The 23,940-nt window shown below is 44.8% G+C and overlaps 1 protein-coding gene across 1 annotated transcript; it reads right to left on the bottom strand.

Annotated features, from left to right (window-relative positions):
• Window positions 1–1,237: 1,237 nt before the first annotated feature.
• LOC137334379 (patched domain-containing protein 3-like) lies at window positions 1,238–23,502 on the bottom strand. The gene is made up of 4 exons (XM_067999098.1): window positions 22,682–23,502; window positions 7,440–7,561; window positions 7,204–7,349; window positions 1,238–4,190 (listed from the first exon to the last, which is right to left on the bottom strand). The coding sequence occupies exons 1-4, from the start codon at window positions 23,411–23,413 to the stop codon at window positions 2,518–2,520; spliced, it is 2,673 nt and encodes an 890-aa protein (XP_067855199.1). The 5' UTR covers window positions 23,414–23,502; the 3' UTR covers window positions 1,238–2,517.
• Between the last annotated feature and the right edge of the window lie 438 nt (window positions 23,503–23,940).

Genomic DNA, 23,940 nt, shown 5'->3' with positions numbered 1-23,940 from the left:
AAACAAACAGGAAAAAAAAAACAGAGAGAGGCAGAAACATCCGGAAGGCAGAGAAAGCCAGCAAATGACCCATTATATTAAAAACAGATAACATTTGTTCGCTGGTGGGGTAACGTGTAGCGTGACATGAACCCAAGATCCCGGTTGAGGCCGTCCTCATGGGTGCGGAACTTGGCTATCAATTTCTGCTCGACGATTTTGCGTTGTCGTGTGTCTCGAAGGCCGCCTTGGAGTACGCTTACCCGAAGGTCGGTGGATGAATGTCCATGATTGCTGAAGTGTTCCCCGACTGGGAGGGAACCCTCCTGTTTGGCGATCATAGCACAGTAGAACGGAAGAAAATGAGCATGCTTGTGCATTTACAAAAAAGAAGTTGCCTGCATTCTTCTTTTGTAATGGTGAACCAAAGTTACAATACAATCTATTAAAGTGTTGTCACGTGTTTCCACACTTACTTTCACAACCTTCCATGGGCCAAAAATCTCTTCCTTACTGGCTCCCAAGTTCTGGCCACAGGTAAGACTGCATTAACATGCTCCATCACCTCCATGCATGCTGGAGGTGGCTGTACTTAGTGCTGAATCACCTCCACCAAATAAAGTCACCCTTTCCGGCAGCATTTGTTGCATCATGACCTCCTAAACATTGTCACTGAATGGGGCCTTCCTGCATCCAATTATTTTTGACAAGAGTGAAATACACCTTTAAAGGCAGTCAGCCAATGCTGAATGTAGTATGCTTTAATTTTTGGAAAACTACGCTATCAAAAATAAAGCAATAACACCATGAAAATGTAATGTTCAGTAAGAAAATATTCAGTGAATTGAGCAACTAATTCAGCCATTTCTATAAAATGTTTCACTGCACTCTATCATTAATAAAATGCTGGTTTCTCAGTTTAAGAGCAGGAAATCCTGCCTCAACATTGGTGTGTTCCCACCAGGAGCATGATCTCAGTATGATAATGGTCTGAACTCGGGTGAGATCAGACTCTTGGGTCAAGGCACGGCCACTACTGCTGCACTGGGATCATATTATCAGGCCCCATAATCGCAAAAGATTAAGTTGAAAATGTTTGAACAAAATTTAGATGACAAATAAATACACTGTACAGCATTGATAATATAGTATACTTTAATTTTCAGAAAAATATGCTATAAAAAATAAAACAATAACACCATAAAAATGTAATGTTCAGCAAGAAAATATTCAGTGAATTGAGCAACTAATTCAGTCATTTCTATAAAATGTTTCTCTGCACTCTATCACTAATAAATTGCTAGTTTCTCAGTTTAAAGATAATAAAAGCCCTGGTCAATATTATTCTGACTGAGTTTTCAAAGTTTTGTAACTATTAGCAGATTACAATGAGCAAATTGTGTTGATTATGGTGGTGATTATGAACAAGTGAAATGTTTTCTATGACAAAAATTAAGTAGGAAAACTGTTTGAAACAAACACTGTTTTTCTCAAACTGCATCACTCAAATACAACATTAAAAGATATGTACATAAGGAGTAATTTTTCAATTTCACTCTCCCAGCAGGGACCCTCACCCGCTGAAGCACATGTTAGAAAGTCGTGCAGTCCCCAGACAAATCTCTGAGGGGAGATTTGATAGAGGTATTCAAAATCATGAAGGGTCTTAGACAGAGTAGATAGAAAGAAACTGTTCCCATTGGCGGAAGGGTCAAGGACCAGAGGACATAGATTTAAGGTGATTGGCAAAAGAACCAAAGGTGACATGAGGAAAAACTTTTTTTACACAGCGAGTGGTTAGGATAAGGAATTCCTGGGGGTGGGGGGCACGGGTGGTGGAGGCAGATTCAATCATGGCTTTCAAAAGGGAACTAAATAAGTACTTGGAAGGAAAACAATTGCAGGGCTACGGGGATAGGGCAGGGGAGTGGGACTAGTTGGATTGCTGTTGCATAGAGCTGGCACGGACTCGATGGGCCGAATGGCCTCCTTCCATGCTGTAACCTTTCCATGATTTGAAACATACAATATACCTGCTCCCAGTGGCATAAGACCCAATCCAGCAACATCTGTAGCAAATGTAGGCTAGCCCTGTCCACTTGTGTCTGGGCATCTCCTTCCCTCCTCCCCCATGACCATGTTGATCCAGAAATGTGTAAAACCATTGTATCAATGTGCACAACTGTGCTGTCAATGAATCCTCCTGTAAATGCCATCTTAAAAAAATTATAATAACAAAATGTAAATCATTGCATGTTATTTATCTTTTAAAAACTTCAACAAAAAAATGTTTGTTATGTGACTATTAGTTGTTACAGGTTTTCCCATTTGGATTTGTAATTTGTTTATTTGTAATGACAAGCCTTTTGAATTAAAATGTAATTAAAAATAGCATATGGTACCACAGTTGGAATAAATAATATTCAGTACTTCATTCTGTTTCGCTCTTACTTCATTTTAGCAGGCAAACCAAAAAAAAAATCACATTTGTATCTATCACCTAGACAACTAGATAACAATTAATTATAAATATGAATATCACTGTGGACAATCTGGATCCGGTGTTTGTACCCATCGTCTATTTGGATTTGGGTTGCCCTGCACCTTTTCTTGGTACGCTTCATTGGAATAGATGTGGATTTTTTGCTTATTTGTTGCCTTGTCTGTTTCTACAGTGTTTGGCTTTCTATGGCTTGCAAAAAATGTCAGAAACACAGGCAGAAATATGAGGCCATGAACTGCCCCAAAAGATATGACAAGAAACATGATTTTAAAAAATGTCCTGAATATGTAACTTTCTGCAGCAGCCAACACAACAACACCCAGTATAGTTGAAACAGCCCCCTGGATAACGGGATAGCCAAGAGTGTACAATGCATCAATAGTTCGCTCATTGGGACTTTCTTTGACACTTGAAACAAATGCATAGGAAATATGGGCAGAAAAGTCCACTGAAAAACCGATACAAATGACCAGATTAATCATTGATATAGAATCTAAATTGACACCCCAGAAAGCCATAAAACCAGCCACACCCACTAAAACTGATGCAATAGCAAATGTTACCCACAGAGAACAGATTGGATTAGGTATTAACAATAAGGCAATAACTAGCATAGCACAAGTAGCTACAACTACATTCTGTATTGTGTTGGATATTATAACAAGATATTGATCAAAGTAGATGAATGCAGGATGATACACTAGCAAAGGGATTCTACATTCCTTTGCCAGCTTTCTTAATTCAATCAGCATCTTTTTCTCAGCAACTGAACTACTGACATTAACGGTCTGAATAAAAAAACGTGAAGCTTCAATGGTTTTGTTATTTTCTGAAAATTCAATGTCTTGTTTAAATGAAGGGACAAAGTGAAACAACTTAGATAAATTTCCTATGAATGCATTTTTCTCCCTTATATCTGTAGAGGTGATATTAGAAAGGTGAATGTATGAACGAAGCCAGGACTCTGACAGCTCACTATCTATATATGAGTTGTTTTCCAATCTGCCCATACAGGTTTCAATTTCGTCCTGAACGGTGGAATTCCAATACTCCACAGATTCAGTGACAGAAACCATGACTCGTGGTCCATACTCTGAGAAAAAATCACTTTCATCGTCATAGAATTTAATCACATATGAATCATCAAAGGCCAGATTTCTGAGATCTATTCCTTCTTTGATCTGTAAACAGCCATAAATACTGACGGCCAAATATCCTAAATACAGGACCACCACAGTTGCCTTGGTCCATCGATTTGTAAGAAATGGACCATAATATTTCTTAAAGAAGAAATAAACTGGATGTTCTGATTCTGCACCTGATTCCTGATCGTAAGCCCCACCTACACAACACATTGCATGGAATTTAGATTCTTCTGGTTTATGATCTTCTTCAACCTTTCTGAATGTCAGCCAATGCCTGTTACTGGCTTCTCTTCTCCCATTCAATGCGAGAAAAGCTCCAAAAAATGTAATGTTGTAAATGAAGCAGAACAGAACAGTTGTACCTGTGTAAACACAAAATGACTGCACAGATCGAAAAGGTGTCAAGATGCCAATATAAAAGGCTAAAACATCAGTCAGAGTGGTGATTGTAATGGAAACAGCTGCTTCAGCGTATGTCTCTGCTAGGCGATCTTCAACTTTATCATGAACTTTTGTCTTCTGCCAGCTGGAGAGCATAATGAACATATCGTCTACACCGATACCTAGAAATGTGAGATATAATGAATTAGTGTGCCAGATATTAGCAATTGATGACTACAAATGGAAGTGAATAAAATAACATTGTCACCTGAATGATGTATAATGTGAAATCAATGCTTGTTACTAAATATAGACACTGATGCAATTTGTGACATTTGCTTCCTACTTACAGGACTATCCTGCAACATTACTGCTAATATGCATTCATAATGCTGCATTGTAATTGTAGGCTAATCACAATAAACTAATTAGGCCACCGAAGCAACTATTATAACCAGGTAAGCATCTGCTTAGTTTTGCAAGCCTGCCTGTTAACTTCAGGTGAATATGGAGCAACCACAGGTACAATGTCCATCCTAAACTTGACCTTCAACAATACAGGGGATCAGCATCCAGGCTGTCAGTCCTCTAAAAGATTATGACAGACCAGTATGTTTATATCAGGAACACAGAACTGCAGCAGCTGCACCTTAACATTCTATGTCAACACAAAAAGTCTGCACACAATACCAACACTGAAGCTTCTCACAGAACTTTGACTGCTTGAGGAACTCTTCCAGTCTGGTTACCTGGTACTTTATGCCACTGAGGAATTTCCTCGAAAGGTTCTTAAACAGGGGTTAGACCCCTACTTAACATATTCAAGAAACCCAACATCTGTTTAAGGCAGCTGCCCAGAATGCCTACAAAGCCAACTTGATCAATATAGCCGCCCGTAATGCAAGTGCAGATCAAGCGCATAATGTTGCACCTGATATTGGTCCTTTATGGAACGACCAATTTCTAACTCCGTACACTTCACCATTCTACATGATGCATAAGATAATAAAGCCATCACTCATTTTCTCTCTACAAAGATTTTAAAACAGATGAGACCGATTTTAACTCTGCTGGCCTGGCAGGAAGGGAGTGAGCGGGTGGTTAAAATGGCGGACTGACGCTTGCTGATGCGTTCCCGATGCGTACATTCCCACTGCCATTTTAACGACCGGGTTTTCCGCATCATCAAGGCCGCCCACCGTAGACAGTAAAAGCTGGTGGCAAGCAGGAGTGGGGCCAGAAGAGGCCAACAAAAGTAAGGATATAAAATTTATTTTTTAGGTGTCCTTGTGGTCCGGGAGGGGCAGGAGCAATCCTCTGGGCCCCATAGGAAACCTTGGGCCTCCCCTGCCCCAGGCCTTCCCGTTCCTTCCCCCCATCTGCGACTGTGTCAGAACACTACCCAACCAGTTAGGAACATAGGAACAGGAGTAGGCCATTCAGCCCCACAAGCTGGTTCCACCATTTAATTAGATCATGGCTGATCTATACGCCAACTGCATTTACCCACCTTTGATCCATATCCCTTGATACTCTTTCTGAATAAAAATCTGTCAATCTCAGTCTTGCAAATTTCAATTGACCCAGCATCCACAACCTTTTGGGGCAGAGAATTTCACATTTCCACTACCATTTGGGTGAAAAAGTACTTCCTAATTTCACTCCTGAAAGGCCTAGCTCTAATTTTAAGACTGTGCCTCATTGTTCTGGATTCCTCCACCAGGGAAAATAGCTTCTCTGTATCTACTCTATCGAATTCTTTTATCATTTTAAACACCTCAATTAGATCACCCTGCAACCTTCTAAATGCAAGGGAATACAACCCAAGTTTATGCAATCTGCCCTCATAATTTATCCCTTTAAGCCCTGGTATAATTTTCGTAAATCTGCGCTGTACCCCCTTCAAGGCCAGTATATCTTTCCGGAGGTGCGGTTCCCAAAATTGAACAAAGTACTCTAAATGGGGTATGACCAAGGCTCTGTAGAGGATTTCTCCCTCCGTCCTATCGTAAATAATGGAGTAACAGTTGCAATTTTCCAATCCTAGGGCACAATTCTCAGATATAGAGATATTTGGGAAATTATTACAAATAATGCATCAGCAATTTCCCCACCTGTCGATCTTAAGTCCCGTTATTTTCTCCATTCCCTTTTTTGCATATATTAAATCCACTAAATTCCGCCACTTGACTTAGTTCCCTTGTACCACTGGAACCTTGTCAAAAACCTTGCTAAAAGCCATGTACACTACATCAAACACGTTACACTCATCGGCTCTCCTTGTTACCACCTCAAAGATGTTGACACTGAGCCAAAGAAGGAGATATTAGGATGGGTGACTAAAAGCTTGGTCAAAGAGGTAAGGTTAAAGGAGAGACTTAAAGGAGGAGAGAGAGGTGGAGAGGTTTAAGGAGGGAATTCCAGAGCTTAGGGCCTAGACTGCTATAACCACAGTGCCAATGGTGGGATGAATGGAGTGAGGGTGCACAAGAGATCAGAGTTGGAGGAACACAGAGTTCTTGGAGGGTTGTAGGGCTGGAGGGGGTTATAGAGATGGGGGGCAAGGCCATGGAAAAGTTTGAGCATGAGGATGAAAATCTTAAAATTGATGTGTTGATGGGGACCGGGAGCCAATGTAGGTCAGGACAGGTTTCATTGTAAGTGACCTGGGGCAAGAGTTTTTTTCCAGGTACAGACACAGAAGGAAGTGGAGATGTGAGTGCTGAAGGATACAAGGAAGTGATCAGAGATGGCCTTATCTGTGATTGAGGTGATGGGAATAGAGAGGTCACGTGAAATGGGAAGGTCAAGGGGGTGGCCATGAATATGGGTAGGAGAGTTTATATGGAGGGAGAGGTTAAGGAAAGACAGAAGGACAAGGTGAGTTGAGATGGAAGTTGTAATCACCAAGGATGAGAAGTTGTTTGGTGTAGAGGCGGAGGGAGGAAAGGAGTGAGAATACTTTAGTGAGAAAATTGGGGTGGGGCTTGGGTGGGCAGTAGTGAACAATGATTTTAAAGGAGGGGTGTGCGGGCTGGAACAAGGTGAGATGCTCAAAGGAGGAGAAGATACCAGAGGAGTAGGGAGATAGACCAACATGCACTTCAGACAGACAAATTAGGGAGGACAATCGTTTGAAGTTTTAATTTGAATTAAAATGATCATACTTGTATTGGTAAAGCAAATATTACTGACCTAGAATCAGAAAAGGTGCAGTGGCAGTATTGATGGCAAATTTCATCCCACAGAACAGCAGCAGTCCAAATCCTGATAGTACAGCTAATCCAGCAGATAACACTCCCACAGCAGCGACCCAGATCTTATTCCTCACACAGTCAAACCTGAAAATAAATTTGATAGCCTTCTATAACACAACAGACTTTTTTTATATGTAAGTGTGTTACAAATAAATCTGAAAATAAAGATTTTACCTCATACAAGATTGAATTGAAAAGAATATTGAAAGAAAATATGTGATAGAGAACAAAGGAACGATTCTTTTAGTATTTCCTTCAAATTCTTCTTGTCTTGATACTGATGTGAAATAGGAGACCTGTAATTCAGGAACAAAGGTTAGCTAATTATCAAAGGCATTACAATATTATTCTCAGACAAATTACACCCAACCTATAAAGATTTTCCACTTTTTCATCCATTACCCGTAAAACATTCAATTATTTATTAAATCTCTAAGGTACGATATAATCTGCAACTAATATAAAGTCTAAGTCTTATTTAAGAAAAAATTTCTATGAGCACAGTATCCGAGTACAACAGTGACGGATTGACACATTCTATAACAAATATTGTTTTATTTTTGATTTCCCTGAAAAAGCGCATTAATTTGTAACAAATACAGGGGGTTAAATTGGTTAACTCCCGAAAACAGGCGTTGGGATTGCGGTGCTCGATTAGTCAGTCGTTGAGATGCAGGCAGCACGTAACATTTGTTCTGCCTGGTGATTGCAGTGATTGCTGTGTGCAGCCAGCACTACCTGCTCTGTTGAGTGGCTGCTCGCACCAGCAGGGGCCCCCGATATCGGGAGTGGCTAGCACTACTTAAAGGCAGCCTACACCTCTTAAAGGGGAGGTGCACTGTGGCTGCAGGGAGGCCTGGAATTGGTGTGGCAACTAACTCTGTTCTGGAATATACTGAAGAATGGCTGGGCCTGCGAGAAAGTGTGAACCAAGGTTCTTGCACAACGCACTAGAGGCCTTGGTGCAAGAGGTGGACGCACAGAGGGGCATCCTTTATCTGCAGGGGGGCAGGAGGCCCTCCAGACACATGCTGAAGAGACAGTGGGAGGAAGTCACGCACGAGGTGAATGCTGGGAGCATTGCATCATGCACACGGATGCAGTGCAGGAAGAAGTTCAATGATTTGACATGAGTGGTCAAGGTGTGCGAGTTCAACTGTCAGTGGCATATCCTACCAGCTGCACCACTAGCCTCATCCACTGCTCCATGCACGACAACCCCCATCACCCACCAACCAAAAAACTCTTTCCATCGGTATGCAACTCTTCAAATCAGACGCTTCATCTCACCCTCACACATTACCACTCTTGCAAGCCGCACACCCACAACTCACAAGGTCACACACACTGGCAGCTATTCAACCTTGACAGCCACATCACCCAAACATCTTACAGGACACTCACCGACACACTTCCTTCTTTTTTGCAGGAGAAAGTGGTGCAGAACAGCAGGAAAGAACTGTGGGAGGACAGGCATGCCTACAAATCCTCACCCCCACAAAGGAGACAGTGCAGTCGATCATTGGGCGGGCCGTCGCTGTGGCCGCGGCTACTGGCAGAGCTGGAGGTATCGATGGGGAGGGTCTCTGCATACCTAATCCCCCTTCTCACATCCCACTTCTCGCTCATCCCACAATCTTATATGACTCACGTGCTGCAGATGGTGTCAGCACCCACATCTTACTTTCTCCTCTCCCCTCACCACACCGCAACCCGTGTCCCTTTGTCATTGCAGATACCCAAGAACTAGAACTGGCACAGCCAGAGGAGGCAGAGGACGATGACAGTGATGATGCAGACACACCATCACTTGATCTTACACTCGCCGCCACCAGCTCAGAGACTGGCACTGCACGTACTTTAGAGGCTAGGTTCGAGGAGGGATCTGCACGTAGTGAAACACTGGGCACAAACGCGCAGGAGCCGGGGCAGGGAAAGGGTTACCACAGGTGCCAGCTTGCCAGAAGGTGAGGCTACTCACTAATTCTCCTGCAGAGGAGGCAGATGATGACTTAGATGGACCAGGCTACAGAAGAAGGCTGATGGGTGAACGACGCCAAATGTTTGGTGCACTGGAAAGCCTGCCAGAAAGCCTGCGCACAATGTGCACCTGGACGAGTCCAGCTCCAACTTGGCACAGGGCTTTGTGCAGAGCTTGGAGCCCATCCTTTCCCACATGGAACGGGTGGTCACCTCCATCAGCAAACTTGTGGAACCCACCATGATACAGCGTCTGATGGCCGATTTCACAGCTGCCATTGCAGCACAAACATCAAGAGGGAACGAGATTAATCTGTTTCTGAGTGCGCATAGAGCCTCCGTGATCTCCTTTGTACAGGAGTGCACTGCAAAATGCGAGATGTTGCTTATATTGCCAGCAGCAGCCTGAAAGGAGCCAGAGCCATAAAAAATTAAGCACCATGGTTACCTTGACAACCACAGCCAATGCTGTCCTTGCTCTGCTCTGAGGCTGCAGTTGTGGCTGCAGCAGCTGACAAATCTCAGTCACGACCTCTTCTGTGAACCGCAGCCGTCGGATGCACGGGTCGTCGCCTGAAGTTGAGGTAAGACAATTGGTCCTTGAAGGCCCTCGTTGCTTGTGGCCTCCTGCTGAGTGCCCTGCGCCTCCTCCTTCCTCTTTTGGCAGCTTGTCCTGTTCTGCGTGGCCTCTCTGCATGCTCGCAGTCATGTTCAATTCCCAGAGGAGGACCTAGCGGGCCACCCATGTCTGGAAGCAACCTTGTTCAGCACAATATTTTAAATGCCACTAACATCACTGCACGACCAGCCAGACCACTTTCTATATAATAGTGCAACTTTCTCCAAGTATAGGAAACTTCCACAAACATCCACAATTGTGCCAGAATAACTAATCCAGCAACTTACCTGTAACTCCTGCTTGCTCTCTTTAAATAGCGCTGGTGGGGAGTCCTTCATGCCCTTTAACTCCTGTTCAGCTGTGTGAGGTTAGGACAGTGCGTTGGCTGGAGCGGGGAGTTTGAAAATGCCGCCGGCTGCTTCAAATCAGCGTTGCACACTAATTAACATCATAATCTCCCTCCTTTACATGTTGCTGCCGTTCGTTAGGTGCGCGTGCACAAACACCTTTACTAAGATGACGTCCTGCGCACATCACAAGCATCTTGGACACCATTTTTGGGGCTTAGGAGTCCGGGTAGCGCCTACACAATGCACACTACACGGCCCAATTTAGCCTCCATAAGATATACATCCCTACATGTTGCAGCATTGGTGCGAATTTATTTTAAAGTATTGATCAACCTGTGTATAAGAAAAGCCAGTAAAGAAAAGATTGTCCAGGCTGAGTGTCCATTTCTTCAGAACAAAGCTGTGGCCTTTAATTTATAATTACAAATAGGAACATGATTAATGGCTCTGGCTCTTTTGCTGATCACCTTAAATCTGTGTCCTCTGGTTACCCACACTTAAAAAATTGACTGCCTCTTTGATGACCTCACATTGTGCTCAGTATTCTTCTACATAAAATTAACGCTAGAAGATAGCACCGTTCTTTCAAACTGTTTAAACAGTAACACAACTGAGATGCATAGCCGAATCTTCATAGTATCATAGTGGGTACAGCACAGAAGGAGGCCATTCGGCCCATCGTGCCTGTGCCAGCTCTTTGAAAGAGCTATCCATTTATTTCCATTCCTCTGCTCTTTCCCCATAGCCCTGTAATTTTTTCCCTTCAAATATTTATCCAATTCCCTTTTGAAAGTTACTATCGAATCTGCTTCCACCACCCTTTCAGGCAGTGCATTCCAGGTCATTACAACTCACTGTGTAAAAAAATGTTTCTTCATGTCGCTTCTGGCTCTTTTGCCGATCACCTTAAATCTGAGTCCTCTGGTTACCGACCCTTCTGCCACTGGAAACAGTTTCTCCTTATTTACTCTCTCAAAACCATTCATGATTTTGAACGGGGAAAGCGGGACTAGCTAGATTGCTCTTGCATAGAACCGGCGCGGACTCGATGGGCCGAATGGCCTCCTTCCTTGCTGTAACCATTCTATGATTCTGACACCTCTATCATATCTCCCCTTAACCTTCTCTGTTATAAGGAGAACAACCCCAGCATCTCCCGTCTCTCCACATAACTGAAGTCCCTCATCCCTGGGACCATTCTAGTTAATCTCTTCTGCACCCTCTCTAAGGCCTTGACATCCTTCCCAAAGTGTGGTGCCCAGAATGGAACACAATACTCCAGCTGAGGCCTAACCAGTGTTTTATAAAGGTTTAGCATAACTACCTTGCTTTTGTACTCTTAGGCTCTATTATTAAACCCCATTATCCCATATGCTTTTTTAACATGCTTCTCACCTTGTCCTGCCACCTTCAAAGATTTATGTACATACACCCTCAGGTCTCTCTGCTCTTTAACTCCCTTTAAAATTGTACCATTTAGTTTATATTGGCTCTCCTCATTCTTCCTACCAAAATGCATCACTTCACACTTCTCTGCATCAAATTTCATCTGTCATGTGCCTGCCCATTTCACCAGTCTGTCTATGTCCTCCTGAAGCCTGTTACTATCCTTCACATTGTTTACTACATTTCCAAGTTTTGTGTCATCTGCAAACTTTGAAATGATACCCTCTACACCCAAGTCCAGGTCACTAATATATATCAAAAAGAGCACTGATCCTAATACTGTATACGTCCCTCTAGTCTGAAAAACAACTGTTCACCACCACTCTTTGCTTTCTGTCCCCTAGCCAATTTTGTATCCATGCTGCCACTGTCCCTTTAATTCCATTGTTCAATTATTGATTTATCTACCAATTTTTGATTCAAATCCACCTGGGCAAGATCCCTTTTTAACTCATTGAAATTTGCCCTCCTCCAGTTAAGCATTTTCACATTTGATTGTTCCTTGTCCTTTTCCATAACTATTCTAATGATACGATGATTAATGTTCCCCAAATGCTCCTCCACTGAAACATGCTCCACCTGCCCCACTTCATTACCAGAACTATATCCAGCACTGTTTCCTGACTGGTTGGGCCAGAAACACAATTCAGCCATAATACAAGCCATAATTCAGCAACTACTAAAGAGAATTTGATACCACGCCACCTAAATTAGAATATTGCACTTGTTAGGAGTATAGAAAAGGTGGTGGAGATTTTGAGTGACACCGCCAGGCAGTAAAGGAGAGGTTGTGCTTCTAAAGTGGTGGGGAAAGACTTACTATGCTCGGGCATGCACAAACACTGCAGCGCAGAGTCTGGGCCCAAACAAAATTTTACCCCAAAGTTTTTGAAAATACCTACACATTAATTATCACTCAGATGTGAGCCCAAAGTGCCTGTCTAAAATGATCTCTTACCTACTTTAGAGCTTTTATGAGGTGCTCCCCCAGTGGCTTCATCATAGGAGGTGGAAGGCTGCTGTGCCTCAGGCAAGGGCACTTGAGATGTTCGTGGTCTCAGTTCTCCAGAATTGGTCATGCCTCTAGCCAAACTGTTCCAGCACAACTATAACACTGGCATTTATCTGACAATGTGGAAAATTGCCCAGGTATGTTCTGTCCACAAAAAGCAGGACAAATCCAACCAAAGCAATTATCATCCTATCAGCCTACTCTCAATCATCAGCAAAGAGATGGAAGGTGTCATCAACAGTGTTATCAAACGGCACTTACTCACCAATAACCTGCTCCCTGCTACTCAGTTTGGGTTCCGCTAGGACCACTCGGCTCCAGACCTCATTACAGCCTTGGTCCAAACATGGGTAAAAGAGCTGAATTCCAGAGGCGAGGTAAGAACGTCTGCCCTTGACATCAAGGCAGCATTCGACCGAGTGTGGCACCAAGGAGCCCAAGTAAAACTGAACTCAATGGGGATCAGGGGGAAAACTCTCCAGTGGCTGGAGTCGTACCTAGCACAAAGGAAAATGGTTGTGGTTGTTGGAGGCCAATCATCCCAACCCCAGGACATTGCTGCAGGAGTTCCTCAGGGCAGCGTCCTAAATCCAACTATCTTCAGCTGCTTCATCAATAACCTTTCCTCCATCATAAGGTCAGAAGTGAGGCTGTTTGCTGACAATTGCACAGTGTTCAGTTTCATTCACAATTCCTCAGATAATGAAGCAGTCCATTCCCACATGCCGTAAGACCTGGATAACATGATAAGTGGCAAGTAACATTCGTGCCACACAAGTGCCATGCAATGACCATCCCTAACAAGAGAGAGTCTAACCACCTCCCCTTGATATTTAACGGCATTACCATCGCAGAATCCCCCACCATCAACATTCTGGTCATCATTGACCAGAAACTCAACTGGATCAGCTATGGCTTCTAGACCAGATCAGAGGTTGAGTATTCTGCAACAAGCAGCTCACCTCCTGACTCCCCAAAGGCTCTCCACCACCTACAAGGCACAAGTCAGGAGTGTGATGGAATACACTCCACTTACCTGGATGGGTGCTTCTGGAACAACACTATCCAGGACAAAGCAGTCCGCTAGATCGGCAGCCACCTTAATCCTCCACTCTCTTCAGCACCATGGCTGCAGTGTGTACTATCTACAGGAAGCTTTGCAGCAACTCACCAAGGCTTCTTCGTCAGGACCTCCCAAACCTGTGACCTACAGGTGCATGGGAATACCATCAACGCCAAGTTCCGCACAAAGACACGCATCATCATGACTTGGATATATGTCGCTTTTCCTTCATCATCGCTGGCTCAAAATCCTGGAACTCTCTACCTAACAGCACTGTTGGAGTACCTTCCCGTCACGGACTGCAGCGGTTCAAGAAGGCGGCTCACCACCACCTTCTCAAGAGCAACTAAGGATGGCAATAAATGCCGGCCTTGCCAGAGACGCCCATATCCCGAGAATGAATTAAAAAAAACAATTTCAACACAAAAAATAATCTATGGAGTGAAATCATGCGGTGCGATATTAATACACAAACATGTTGACAAGTTTGTAGGAAATTACATAGTCTGACTGAACAAGTGAATGAATTTGCATTTATTATAATGGAGGACTTGAAATACTGGAACTACAGCCACTGGAGCAGAGAAGGCTAAGTGGGAATTTAACGGAGGTTTTTCCCATGATGCAGTGTTTTGATAGAATGAATAGGTAAAGATTATTTTCTCTGATTGAGGAGACAGTGACGAGAGGTCATCCATTTAAAATTGTCACTAACAGAGGGCGCAATTTTAAATGGGAAAAATGTGTGGGTTGGGGAGGGCAGTAAAAATTTTCAAAATCTAAAATCTGCCCCCAACTCACCACCAACCCACCCACTTCCAGTTTTAATGGAGGAGGGACGAGGTTGCGGGCAACCAACTCATCGCAGGGGGCGGGTCGGTCATTTAAAGCTTTCACGGAGGCTGCGGGTCTCCATTTTTGATAGTTTTTTTTGCTTTTAACCCCTGGAGACCGGGATTCCTGGGCCTTCTCCTTCACGCCACGTGAGAGGAGGCGAGAAGGCCCAAAACTGCAGTTAAGTGCCTTTATAGCACTGCTTGTGGACCTGGGCAAGCAGGAGCGCTTCCCCCAGGCCCAACAAGCCCACCTGCAGCGACCACTCCCATGACCTCTGACCCCCCATTGACCTCCACCCCCCACAAGACCTCCGATCCCCACAATGACCCCTGACACTGAACTCCCCGATGACTGACCCCCCGACGACTGACCCCCCCTGACGACTGACTTCCCCCGATGACCTCCAATGACTGACTGCTCCAATGACTGACCCCGCCTGACCCCCCTGATGACTGACCCACCCCCGATGACTCCCCAATGACTGACCCCCAATGATTGACCCCCCTGATGACTGAACCCCAATGACTGATCCCCCCAATGACTGGCCCCCCTGACCCTCCCGATGACTGAACCCCCAATCTCCTGATGACTGACCCCTCCGATGACCCTCCGATAACTAACCGCCCCAATGACTGACCTCCCAATGACCTCCGATGACTGACCCCCCCCCCGATGACTGACCCCCCCCCGAAGACTGACCCCCCCGAAGACCCTCTGATGATTGTCCCCCCGATGACTGACCCCCCCGATGACTGACCCCCCCCGAAGACTGACCCCCCCGAAGACCCTCTGATGATTGTCCCCCCGATGACTGACCCCCTCCCCGAAGACTGACCCCCCCGAAGACCCTCTGATGACTGTCCCCCCGAAGACTGACCCCCCCGATGACTGACCCCCGCCGATGACCCTCTGATGACTGTCCCCCCAATGACTGACCCCTCCGATGACCCCCCCAATGACTGACCCCCTCAATGACTGACCCCCCCCACAATGACCGACCCCCATGATTACTGACACCCCCAAGAGTCAGTTTAACCTGGGTGGTGGGGAAACTTTTAGAAACGATAATCCAGGACAAAATTAATAGTCACTTGGACAAGTGTGGATTAATAAAGGAAAGCCAGCACGGATTTGTTAAAGGCAAATCATGTTTAGCTAACTTGATTGAGTTTTTTGATGAGGTAACAGAGAGGGCTGACGAGGGCAATGTGATTGATATTGTATATATGGACTTTCAAAAGGCGTTTGATAAAGTGCTACATAATAGGCTTGTCAGCAAAATTGAAGCCCATGGAATAAAAGGGGCAGTGGCAGCATGGATACAAAACTGGCAAAGCGACAGGAAGCAGAGAAGTGGTGAATAGTTGTTTTTCAGACTGGAGGAAGGTACAGAATGGTGTTCCTCAGGGGTCAGTACTAGGACCACTGCTTTTTTTGATATACATTAATGACTTGGACTTGGGGTACAGGGCACAATTTCAAAATTTGCAAATGACACAAAACTTGGAAGCGTAGTAAACAGAGAGGAGAATAGTGATAGACTTCAAGAGGATGTAGACAGGCTGGTTGAATGGACGGACACACGGCAGATGAAATTTAATGCAGAGAAGTGCAAAGTGATACATTTTGGCAGGAAGAATGAGGGGAGGCAATATAAACTAAATGGTACAATTCAAAAGGGGATCCAGGAACAGAGAGACCTAGGTGTATATGTGCACAAATCTTTGAAGGTGGCAGGACAGGTTGAGAAAGCGGTTAAAAAAGCACATGGATCGTGGGCTTTATAAATAGAGGCATTGAGTACAAAAGCAAGGAAGTCATGATGAACCTTTATAAAACACTGGTTCGGCCACAACTGGAGTATTCTGTCCAATTCACTTTAGGAAGGATATGAAGGCCTTAGAGAGGGTGCAGAAAAGATTTACTAGAATGATTCCAAGGATGAGGGACTTCAGTTACTTGGATCGACAGGAGAAACTGGGGTTGTTCTCCTTAGAGCAGAGAAGGTTGCGAGGAGATTTGATAGAAGTGTTCAAAATCATGAAGGGTTTAGATAAAGTAAATAAATAAAAACTGTTCTCATTGGCGGGAGGATCGAGAACTGGAGGACACAGATTTAAGGTGATTGGCAAAAGAACCAAAGGCAACATGAGGAAAAACTTTTTTACGCAGCGAGTAGTTATGATCTGGAATGCGCTGCCTGAGGGGGTGGTGAAAGCAGATTCAATCATGGCTTTCAAAAAGGAATTGGATAAATACTTGAAGGGAAAAAATTTGCAGGGCTACAGGGAAAGAGCGGGGGAGTGGGACTAACTGGATTGCTCTTACAAAGAGCCGGCACAGATTCGATGGGCTGAATGGCCTCCTTCTGTGCTGTAACCATTCTATGATGCTATGATTCTGAAGCATAACACTTCTCCAGTTAATTTTGAAATTCAGTGTCTGCATCCTGAGAGACGACAACATGTTCCACTCCCATTGCATGACTGCCCCTGTTATTGGACAGTTGGACAGTGTCTCTGCGATACCACTGATCTGTGGGACATCAGACTGTAGGACATCCACGATGCAACTCAAGCCCCTATCTATTTGGTCTCCCAGCCTTCTAAGGGAGGATGAGATGATGGAGCCCAGGGCTTGCTCTACCTCAGTATGAACATCCCTGAGGGATGCAACTATTAGAATGAAGGATGACCAATCTGCACATCCATTGAGGTGACCATGCATTCCATGGTTGATTGCAGTGTGTTGATATCAACCCATATGAGTTGGTAATTGACTCAACATCTCCAACATATTATGGTAGCAGGCTGGTCCACAGAAACCATTTTTCCCTTAAAGACTGGGTCCGTAAAGTCTACATCTCTTTAGCAGAGCTGGGACACCAGCTTGCCCTCTAATGTGCCGTTATCGGACTGTCCTTTCCAGTTACACCTGTGCCTGCTCACTTGTTTTTCTGTGACTCACTCTGTGCAGATCCGTCCAACTCACTATCTATAGTACCTGAGGTGCTGAGTTCTGTGCTGGTGCTTGGAAAGATAAGAGCGATTGACTGTACATCTTCAGGAGGGTAGTCCCTCTCTGTTGTATGGCTACAGGGCCCGATTCATCTGAAGGAGCTAGAAAAAGGGCAGAGGGACAAGGGTTAGAATGTAATGGCGGGAGTAAAAAGTAGAAGATGAGTGGCAGTGCAATGCAGCCTTAGATTGTCATGTGTGTGTAAGCTGGAATGTTAACGGGGAAAGAAAAAAGTATGGGAAAATACCAAACTCCCTGTTGTGTGTGGCCTCCAGGCTTACCAGCTCCAATGCTGCATGTTCTCCCTGTGCCAATGCTGGTGTCTTCCATTGGAGTCCAAGTTTGCAACTTATCAGGACCACCTCCTGATTTTGAGGCCTCCCTTCACATGCATACTAGTTTCTCCTACAAGAAATGTGGGAGTGGGTTAATGTGTGTCCTGTTGAAGAGTGTTGAAGATGTGTGAGGCAGCTTATCATAATGTGCATACTGAGAGGAAGATCAGTAAGCGTGGGCTAGAGGGGATGTCAATGTGACGGCAGTCGCAGGTGTTGAGTGTGTGAGTGCAAGAGGAAGGAGGTGTGGTGGAGAGTCTGGTGAGAGGGCTGTGTAGAGAGTAAACAGATGTGAAGAGGTGTCTTACCTTGCAAATCCTGGTACCATCATTAAATTTCTTCCTGTACTGCAACCAGATCCAAGGCGCCATGCTGCTGCCATTGACCTCCTCAGCCATCTTTCTCCACTGCTGGCTAATTTTCCAGGCATCATCAATCATCTGGAGGAAAGAAGACCTCCTTCCTGCTCCTCATGCTCTACGAGCACCTCCATGCCTGTGTTGGAGAGCCCTGGCCGATGTCATGCTGCCTGCTGCTTTAATAATGCAGAGTCCACTCACCACCCTTGAAAAGTACACCTCTCTTTAAGAGCTGCAGGCTACCTATAAGTGACAGCAGGCCTGCTAAATTTCCTACCTCACAAAAGGCAAGCTGCCTATAAGCAGCGCAATCAGTGCTGGCAGTTCTCCTCTTGCATGTAAATGAGGCCCAACTACCAAAATCGATCTGGCCTTCTGCCGACATCATCGAGCACATGAGCTGTTGCCCCGCCAACCACCCACCTGATATGTGAAAATCAACCCCTATGACTATTATTGTTCTAAATACTCCAAAATAACTGGAAAAAATTTTTAGTTCCATTGCACAGAGAAACGGTAATTCAAGCAAATGAAGAATAAGAACATAAGAAATAGAAGCAGGAGTAGGCCATACGGCCCTTCGAGCCTGCTCTGCCATTCAATAAGATCATGGCTGATCTTCTACCTCAACTCGACTTTTCCACCCTATTCCCGTATCCTTTGATTCCCTTACTGTCCAAAAATCCATCGATCTCAGTCTTGAATATACTCAACGACTGAGCATCTATGGCCCTCTGGGGTCAAGAATTCCAAAGATTCACAACCCTTTGAGTAAAGAAATGCCTCCTCATCTTGGTTCTAAATGGCCGACCACTTATCTTGAGACTATGTCCCCTAGTTCTAGACTCTCCAGCCAGGGGAAACAGCCTCCCAGCATCTACCCTGTCAAGCCCTCTAAGAATTTTATACGTTTTTATACAGAATACGCCACAGGTGAATTATTGAAGAATAGTCAGCTACATGCAGGGAGCTCTAATATGTTAATGGAACATAGGCTCTGATCTTCTTTCCCTCCGCTGGTCAGGAACAAGATGGCTCCAAATATCGAGGTGACCGCTCCTGATCCGCCTGACATTATTTTCAACCAGTCCTGGAAATGGGCGGCCAAAGTGTCTGCCTGTTTGAGGCCAATACTTCATTAAGGCATTCAAATCAAGGTTCTACGATGCACAAAATTGGGTAAAGCATATGGCTTGGAGCCAGCGGTCCTCAAAGGGATCACTGAAGGCAGCTCTGCAAACAGCCCAGGTAAGTTTTTAGAATGATTTTTGTGGGGCCAGGAGGAGCATTAACCTCCCGGCCCACTGCCGATCGTTTTGTGCCCTCCCCAGATTGCCTCCCCCCCACTCCCTTTTAAGTCATGACTTCCGGCTCATCCTCAGGATTTCCCAGCCCCCCAACTCTGATTTGTGAGCTGCCTGTGAGTTTTGGTTCAGTGCTCACAGCTTGCCAATGAGATGCTAGGAACTGTGGAGGAGCAGAGAGATTTAGGGATCCAAATATAAAAAAACACTAAAAACTATTGGACAGGTACAAAACAATAATTTAAAAGGCTAATGGAATTTTAGACTTCATCACAAGGGGGCGGGAATCAAAGGGGTGGAAATTATGCTACAGTTGTATAAAGCTCTGGATAGACCCCATCTGGAATACTGCATTCAGTCTGGGCGCCGCATCTCAGGAAGGATATATTGGCCTTAGAGGGGGTGCAGCGCAGATTCACCAGGATTATACTGGGCCTAAATGGGTTAAATTATGAGGACAGGTTGCATAGACTAGGCTTTTATTCCCTTGAATATAGAAGATCAAGGGGTAATCTAATTGAGGTGTTTATGATGATTAAAGGATTTGATAGGGTAGATAGAGAGAAACTATTTCCGCTGGTAGGAGAGTCCAGAACAAGGGGGAATAGTCTTAAAATTAGAGCTAGGCTGTTCAGGGGTGATGTCAGAAAGTGTTTCTTCACAAAAAGGATAATGGAAATCTGGAATTCGCTCCCCGAAAATGCTGTTGAGGTTAAGTCAATTGAAAATTTCGAAACTGAGATTGATAGATTTTTGTTAGGCAAGGGTATTATGGGTTACGGAACCAAGGTGGATAAATAGGGATCAATTTTCGGATGGCCGAGCGGGTGCGTTCGTGGCGGGGGGCTCCTAAAATTGGGGATTCCTGGAGCGGGTCCAGAGCCCGGCTCCAACCCGCCCACTTCCGGGTTCCCCAATGATGCGAATCAGTGCGCGCACAGCCCCCACATGCGGGACTCCCACCAGCAATCAAAGCCAGCGGGATCCCACTTAAGATCATTATTTAGGTACTTGAGGTCGTTTACAGACCTCATTAGTTGGAGATTTTAGGAGGATTCGGATTTTGGAAATCCCAGAGCGTATTTCCCATGCTGGAGGAAACACTCCCTGTTTAAACAGACGTGTTGCAGCCAGCAGCCAGTGGCAGCTGCAAAGGTCCATTTAACAGGTGCGGGGTAAACCCTCATTCATTGCAGCAGGGCACTCTGTCACCTCAGACAAAGTTTTGCCTGCCACACCATTGTCTCCATACACCAAATTATTAAATCTTACCCTAAACTCTGCTGTCCAAACACATTTACCTACTTTGTGGACTCCCTCACACTCACACCGTCAGGATGGGTTGGGGGGGGGGGTTCCATAGCTGCATTCATCACTCCATTGGAGGATGAGCAACATCACCAGCCTCGCCAGGCATGCCGTCCACCTCCGCCATGTGGAGTTACACAACACAGTGCTGCGCAACAGGCACCTGCACAAAGTAGTCGTGCAACTACACATACACCCACTGTAGGGTGACCTAATAGTGTTCATGGAGAACCTCATGAAAGGGCATTATTGCACAAGCCAGTCAAGAATGGCTGAGATGTGGCAGTAGTGGTGACAATATAATATGTAATGTGAGTTGATCAGAAATCAAATATAAGTAAAAACCATGTCAAACCCTCAAACAACCTTGTGCATCCCCTTCATTTTCATGACACGTTTGCCTTACGTTTCCTACTACACATTCGTGATGCATGCCCTGTGGCTGCAGCACAGGCAGTGGCAGGTGGGGTGAGGCTGACCATGAAAGAGATGCATCAGAGGGTGAGTATGAGACAGAGCCATGAGATTGTATGAGGATTGTGTTGAGTGGTAGTGGTGGCAAGGTGAGTACTGGGGAGGTGAGGAAGTGCAGGTAAGATAGGAATGAGCTTTGAGTGGGTGTGAGGAGTGATGTGATAGAGTAGTGTTGGCAGTGCAGAAGGAGATGTGGGGTGGGGGTGGTGATGTGGCAGATGGAGTGTAGGGGAATAAGTAAGAGTACTCACTTCGGCTGACCTACTTAGGTCATTGAAGCGCCTCCTGCACTGTATGCAGGTGCGTGATATGTTGGTGGTGCTGGTGACCTCCTCTGCTGCCTCAAGCCAGGCCTTCATGGTGGCAGAGGCAGGCCACTTCCTCCTGTCCGCCAGGTGGAAGATCTCTGTCCTCCCCCTCCTCCTCACCCTATCCAGTAGGACCTGGAGTGAGGAATCATTAAACCTGGGAGCAGCCTTCCCCCTGGGCTGCTCCATGCTGTAATTTTGGTTCCTTTCTGCAGCATCAGTCAGTGGAGGACTGCCCCTTTAAATAGGGCTCCTCCAGCTGACAGTCTATGATGCGGGTGCACAGTCCGCCCGCTGCGCAGATTTCCAGCACGAAATCTGGAAGCCAAAGTAAGTGGCTTCAATTTACTTACGATCGCGTGGGGAACCCATCGATTTTACTGGGCGGGTTACCCACGCGCCCAGTCGACCCCCCGCTGGCAACCTGCCTCCCTCCTAATATCGGGCCCGTAGAGTTGGAATGCAGATCTGCCATGATCTAACTAAATGGCAGAACAAGCTCAAGGGGCTGAATGGCTTACTCCTTTTCCTATATTCCTAGATGTAAAAGAGGCTAAAAAGAAAAATGACTGGGGCCTGTCGCCAAGGACATTGGGCGAGGTGAACAATCACTCATCCTCCCACCCGCACAATATCTACTGATAATAAAAATCGGCCCCATTGTCTTCAAACGGATTATTTCCACTCGTAGAATAAAAAGACGATCACAAGACCAGCAAGGAGAATTTCCACGATGATTCTCTCGCTCATTCACCGTAACTTCGGCGGAAGAGCCTCGGAAAAACTGGAAAAACAACGTAAAGTTACAGCGAACGAATGGGAGAAATACGCCCCCCGAGTATTCATTTACTGCACAAAAGATCACACTGGTGAAAGAAGACTCCCAGCTCAGTGCCACAGTCCAAGATAAATTGCAAAAACCTGATCCACTGTTAACACACTGAGAACTGACCTGTTTCAATTCAAGTAACTTCAGAAATATAGACGTACATTAAAAACTCACCTCAATTGTCTTCTGATTGATCAGTTCTTTTGGAAAGGTGTGAAGGAATTCCTTGAGCCACTGCAAACTGTGATTTTTCGCTTCATCATTATCTTCTTGTAAATAATAGTCAAGTCTAATAGCCTTTGCTTTTTCAATAATGTTGGTTTTTGGACATAACTTTACACCTCCAATAGCTAAACCAATAAAACTGTTATTCAACATAGGATAAGTAAAATTAGTGCTCTCTACCAGACGAGAATTGTATTTTATAAAATCTAAAATTGGATTTGAAAAGCAAGAGCTTTTCATCCTTGCACAAAGAGAAGAATAGTTGTAGGTGACGTCATCAGTAACAGAAATATTTAGCTGTTTAACTTTTTCATCGAGTGATAGAATCTCTTCAAATGCTGCTTCTGTAAGGATGTTGCCGCCCTTAGAGACAGCAATAAAAGAAGCAAATGTTCCCTCTGTATAGAGCCTCTGTCCTGAGAAGGATTCAGAATCGTTGGTTGGAAAATGTTTTTTAATGAACTCTCTCTCAGACTTTGCTGGTCCATTGATGGGTGTAAATTGTTCCTCTATGTTATTGGCTTCATTTTTCAATAAAAAGTAAAAACCTGTACCCAGTCCTGCAGAAAGTAGCAGAGGAATCGTGAAGAACCACCAGGCATTTCCACCCACAACAGCTCCAAGTTTCTCAAAAGCTTTACAGACAGGTTTCTCAACGCAATTTGTCCGACACCGAGGCATGTTCAGAGACTGATTGGTAAAGCGAAGCTCAACTCCAAGACCTCAATGAAGTCCAGCGTTTAAAACCAGTAAGAAAAGACATTCTAGAGATCAAACTGCATGTTTGCTGGGGTGTTGAAATGAAATCACCCAATAGGAACTGCAAGTGGCTGCTTCTGTGCACGCCCACTGTGCAGTAATCAAACACAGACTGCCATCTGCCTGTTGCTGTGGAGACTGTTTCTACCCTATTCTCTTGAAGTTGCAACGGCCTTCTTTTCTGTTCAGCCAAAGTCCAGTAATTTGGCTTGATAATTAAACCATCCTGTTCAGCTATCCTGTGAGTATTAGTGTAAGAGACATCAGGGAATGATTGGGAAATGTCAGCAGGGTGTCAGCAATTCAGAAAATATCCTGTGATAGGCCAAGGTTGCAATGTATGTGAAACATTAAATCTTAAGAGCCTGAAAATGAATTAAATTTGGACTTGGAAGAGCAGCATCTGTGAGCCTGCTCATCACATTTACTCTGAAATCTGTCTCTCATTC

The sequence above is a fragment of the Heptranchias perlo genome, chromosome 2, assembly GCF_035084215.1.
Source record: "Heptranchias perlo isolate sHepPer1 chromosome 2, sHepPer1.hap1, whole genome shotgun sequence".
Taxonomy (NCBI): Eukaryota; Metazoa; Chordata; class Chondrichthyes; order Hexanchiformes; family Hexanchidae; genus Heptranchias; species Heptranchias perlo.
Note: the sequence above shows the minus strand (reverse complement) of the source record. Positions and strands in the feature narration are given on the sequence as shown.